The following is a 5,000-nucleotide window of genomic DNA, read 5'->3' as shown; positions in this document are numbered from 1 at the left end:
TCTAAACACACACACACACACAAATCACAATGAGGATGTAAAGCTACCATACTGCTGAAATACTGGAGACCTATGAGCTGGCATTAAAATCAACTCAGGAATGATTTGCTCCTAATATCAAGAAGACACACACAAACACACATATACATATTTTGGTAAGATGTAATGCAAACGATTTAGAATGTAAGATTTTTTTGGATCACCTTTATGGACGTTATCACAGGAAGCGCAGATAGCATCATGCCATGTCTTGCCCTTGAGAACCGTTATCAGGCCGTTCGTTTTACAGTCGGTGTACTGCTGACTAGGGTTGGGTACCGAGAACCGGTACCAATATGGAACCGGTTCCAATACAACCGGTACCTACCCGGACCGAAATGCAACGCAGATTTCGGTGCTTCATTTCGGTGCCTGAGCCAATTGAACACGGTCGCTAGGCAGATTCTGTGGGGCAGATGTAAAACTGCCCCAGCTCCCAATGTCAACTTTGTCCTGTGTCGCTCACGCTCATTGGTGTTTTCATAGCAACAGTCTTATCTGATAAATGCCGAAATGAAGCACCGAAATCTGCGTTGCATTTCTGTCCGGGTAGGTACCGGTTGTATTGGAACCGGTTCTGATATGACAGTGAAGAGCAGGCAAGCACAAACAAAACTAGCCATCAACCTTTTAACAGAGAAAATACCGAAAGGTAAACGGTCAAAAGTGTGGCTGTATTTAGCACAAAAAGATTCAAACATCGCGACGTGCAGCAAATGCAACAAAATAATTGCGTGAAAAGAGGGGAGAGAAGGCAAGAGTCAACGGCAGATCAGCAACCGAAGACTGAAAAATATACGGAGATGACAGCTAAACTACTAACGGTAGTCTCTTAAAGGGGAAGTACACATTTTCTAGTACTCAGTGTGTTCAAGTAACAAGAGTAACTATAAACAAGATAGAAAAGATAGGTATAAACTAATCATAAAATGGTGAAATTTCATGAAATAAATGCAAACAAAATAATACATTTTTGACTCCAAAGACCAATATGCTCATATTTTTGCAAAAGAAGTTTGAAGCTGTTTTTTGTATTTATTTATATTTATTTAAGTATACTATAAACTGTTGTTTACAGTTAATATAATGTTCATAGTTTGAAGTTAAAAAGTTTGAAGCTGTAGTTGGAAGCCAAGTGTTTTGTATGTATTTATATTTATAATATACTTTAAACAGTTCATATATTGTTCAATTTGAAGAAAAAAAATTGCCTTGGCAATAAAAAAAGCCTTTCTTTAATGTCGTCAATCGTCGCTTTGTGCTTTTTTTAAAAAAGTAGCGGTTCAGGCACCATTTAGGCACCGGTATCGGTTTAGCACCAGTATCGGAAAAAACCCAAACGATACCCATCCCTAATTGTGTACTTTCAGATACATATCTGTGTGTACAGGCCTCATCGACAGCATCGGAGAGGGTTTTCTCCTGTGCAGGTCATGCGATTAGTCAGGAAAGGTGTCGCATTTTGCCGGAGAAGGCAAATATGCTGATATTTCTACAAAAGAATTGCTGAAGTATTGAAGCTGTAGTGTGTGTACAGTGTGTGTGTGTGTGTTTTGTATTTATTTGTATTTATTTAAGTGTAGTCTAAACTTTTGTTAACAGTTCATATATTATTTAAGTTTTAAGTTAAAAAGTGTTTTGTATTTATATATATAATCTACTTTAAACAGTTCATATATTTGGCAATAAAAAAAGCCTTTCTTAAATGTCGTCAATCGTAATTTTTTTTTTTTTATAAAAGTATCGGTTCCGGCACCGTTTAGGCACCGGTATCATTTTAAAAGTATCGGTTATGTACCGGTATCGGATAAAAACCAAACGATACCCATCCCTACTGCTGACAGGGTAGCATGTCCTGGTTTTCCAGCTGCGTAGAATCCTCTCTGACAAAGCTCACATTCGGTGTCTTCATATGGTGTGCCTGAAGAAATGAGACAGAAATGGGGGGAAAGACATCAGTTTAACAATCATATTGAACAGCTCCGCTAACGCTCCATCCCACCTGTGTAAGTGCGCAACTTTTCCTAGTTCACTTTACCTTTTGTCTTTACGCCGTATCCAGAGCCACACATTTTGTGTCTCTGACAGAAGTACCTATTCCAGAAGTAGCCCTCTTTGCAAACGCACTTGGTGTTTTGAGAAGGTGAGCACTGGTGTGAGATAACTTGGTTGTCAGCGCAGGTGTCACATATTAGACAGTTGGCGACAAAATTCCAAAACTCGGTATAAAGACCATGGTTGCACAGCGCACACTTTGTGGGGTGGGTGGCAGAGCAGTGCTGGACGAGATGGTATCCTTGCTCGCACATCAAACAGGTGAGAGTTTATCCAGTTGATTTGTCTAAAAGTTCATAAGTCGAGGAGTTATGCGCGTTAGACTGGTGACTGCCAAAGGCGACCAGCATCACAAGAATAAAGAGAGAGACATACATTTAATACACGAAAATCGTTATGCGAATGAAATATTCGTGTAAGTTTTCTGAAATACTTTAAAGTGCCCAAACAGGCGAAGCTAAAGGCCCTATGCATGACATATACCCACTCACCATGTTCATCCGAGGTGCTGTACACGTCCTGAATGTTGCAAAAGTTTGTGTCTTTTAAATACTAAGCTTAATACACTTGACTTGACTAATACGTAGATACTTATCTCATTAACATACTTTGACGACATATTGACTATCTGTATCTTTTTTTCTTTTTTTTAAACAACTTAATATGGCAAGGTATATTTATCCTACTTATTATGTTACATAAGAGAGATGAACCCTGATCTTATCCTGGTTTGTGCAACAATGACTGCTGTAACCTAGGTGGGATGTCTTCGGGTATGTATTGTTCTGGAGATGGCCTGATGGAGATTTAGAGATGAGAGATGGTCTGAATTACGATTCCACCATGTATTCCCCATTACCCATTTTCATTGACTAGGGAACATACTATTGATATGTCCTTAGCAATATATTAACCATCACACAGTGTAGATTAAAATACAGCAACAGTGGCAGAGTACTTACAGAATATGTATTTCTAGTGTTAAGTTTTTATCATTCTTGTTCATACTTTGGAAAATCAGTTAGTTAACTACTTTAAAGTAGTTGCTGAAAAAAGTAGAGGCTGTTTAGATAAGGAGGAAATCCTAGGAACCCTGTACCCCTAGGAGGAGCCCTGGGTCAACAATTATGTTTTTCCAGGCTCAACAAAGGTATAGTGTTAATAAATAGTGTTAATAAACTCAGTGTTAATAAACTCAGAAACCATACTAAAACCAATTACAGTGTAGTGTCGCAATATTATCACAATACAGCGTCAAGTATTGCAATATATATTGAATTGCATGTACTCTGTGTACTCTGATAACATTGCTTCTGAAGTCCACAAGATGGCAACTCGTTCTTCTCTTCACACACCAAGTATCACAATAATACTACACTGTGACCCAAATATTGTGGCAATATTGTATTGTTGCTTCCGTGATAATCCCACCCCTAATACTTTATTGTTGCACAGCATAACTAGCCTGGGTGGCCCATAGACATATTTTATAGAAAGTTTCTCCATACAAATGTTCTCCCTTAATAATGAAAATAACCTGCATCATTTAGCTTTAACTTTTGTATGCCCTGTTATTAAAAGTGCCATATAAATTAAGATTATAATCATTATTATTATTATGGTTGTTGTTATTATTATATAAACTAAACTAACAACCGAATTGTTATGACTTGAGGCGCAGCCACAAAGAACTATGTGCATTTAAGAGGTCAGTACAATAGATTCCTAAAGTCATTTGTTTACTGAAATAATTAAATTAAGACATTTTGAGAACAAGGAACAATCCAGTCATGTTTGGTTTGGATCTTTTGTTGGTAATTGTCATGCAATGTTGTACCATGTTAACCTATCCCATATGCTCTTTCTGTCAGGAGGAAAAATAAATACACATTTTCAGACTGCTCAGCTCAGTGTTTTTGGACAACAAAGCTTAGTGGGACCCAGGCACGCACAGCAAGGCATCATTGCACATTTAAGGTTTGTCTGAATCATACATTATTAAAAGACATGGTCATTTGTTTTTTAATGATGCAGCTACATTTGGAAGTAGCATAAAGTGAATTACATTTTGCCTCACAGCAACTTCTTTAAATACTAGTGTCAAGTTTACCTCTGTCACTGTACTGTATAACTGAGAATATGTCATGTCCATTGGCATCATGGAAACTCATTCAAATCATTGTGTTGATACCCAAGAGAGCCGTGCAATGTGGTAAGTTCATTGATAAGGACTGTCAGGATATTCAGGCTCCAGTGTGGCTCTGTCTGCTTTGTTTATCTCTCTCTCTATATATATATCTCTCTCTCTCTCTCTCTGTCCTACTTTGTTTTGAATTCTGTAGAAATAAACAAGGAAATGCTATTGTTAATCGAGACTGTTTTGTCTCTCCTAACTTCTTTTCATCGAGGGAAATGCATGCACGGATGTGCAGTTCTCATCTGTGGCTGGTGCTTTTAGCTGTAGTATCCTTGAAACGCCATTGTGTAGAACATAATGGTGTGCATCCTCATTTAAAAGGACATTATACCCCTCAGGCCCTGTTACGTGACTGGGTAATTCACTTCTTGCACAAGATTCCAGGAATCCAGCTTGTACCTTAAATCAGTGGTTCTTAACTGGTCTGGCCTTGGGACCCACAATTTCCTATGGTCATTAGGTCGCGACCCACTTTTTTTTACATTGAAGAGAACTTATTTTATTTCTTAAAAATATTACTGCTCATATGATATTACATTGGCATTTGTATTAAAATATTCAATCATTGGCAAAATACTCAAAGAAGACTGACTCCTCTCTGACTGACTCTTGCTCGTTTGAGCAAAGTGTTTAAGCTTATTTTACTCTCCTCGTCTTTCCTGATGGCGTTGCGCCACTTGTACTGACACATCTGATACGCTGGGAGGCA

General features: G+C 38.0%; 1 protein-coding gene across 1 annotated transcript; it reads right to left on the bottom strand.

The window, feature by feature from the left end:
• Positions 1-20: 20 nt before the first annotated feature.
• LOC122132742 (tumor necrosis factor receptor superfamily member 11B-like) lies at positions 21-2,550 on the bottom strand. The gene is made up of 3 exons (XM_042707327.1): positions 2,078-2,550; positions 1,882-1,960; positions 21-304 (listed from the first exon to the last, which is right to left on the bottom strand). Exons 1-3 carry the CDS (start codon positions 2,346-2,348, stop codon positions 118-120), a joined length of 537 nt encoding a protein of 178 aa, XP_042563261.1. The 5' UTR covers positions 2,349-2,550; the 3' UTR covers positions 21-117.
• Positions 2,551-5,000: the final 2,450 nt, after the last annotated feature.

This window comes from Clupea harengus, unplaced genomic scaffold (assembly GCF_900700415.2).
Source record: "Clupea harengus unplaced genomic scaffold, Ch_v2.0.2, whole genome shotgun sequence".
NCBI lineage: Eukaryota > Metazoa > Chordata > Actinopteri > Clupeiformes > Clupeidae > Clupea > Clupea harengus.
This window is presented reverse-complemented; position numbering and strand designations above follow the sequence as displayed.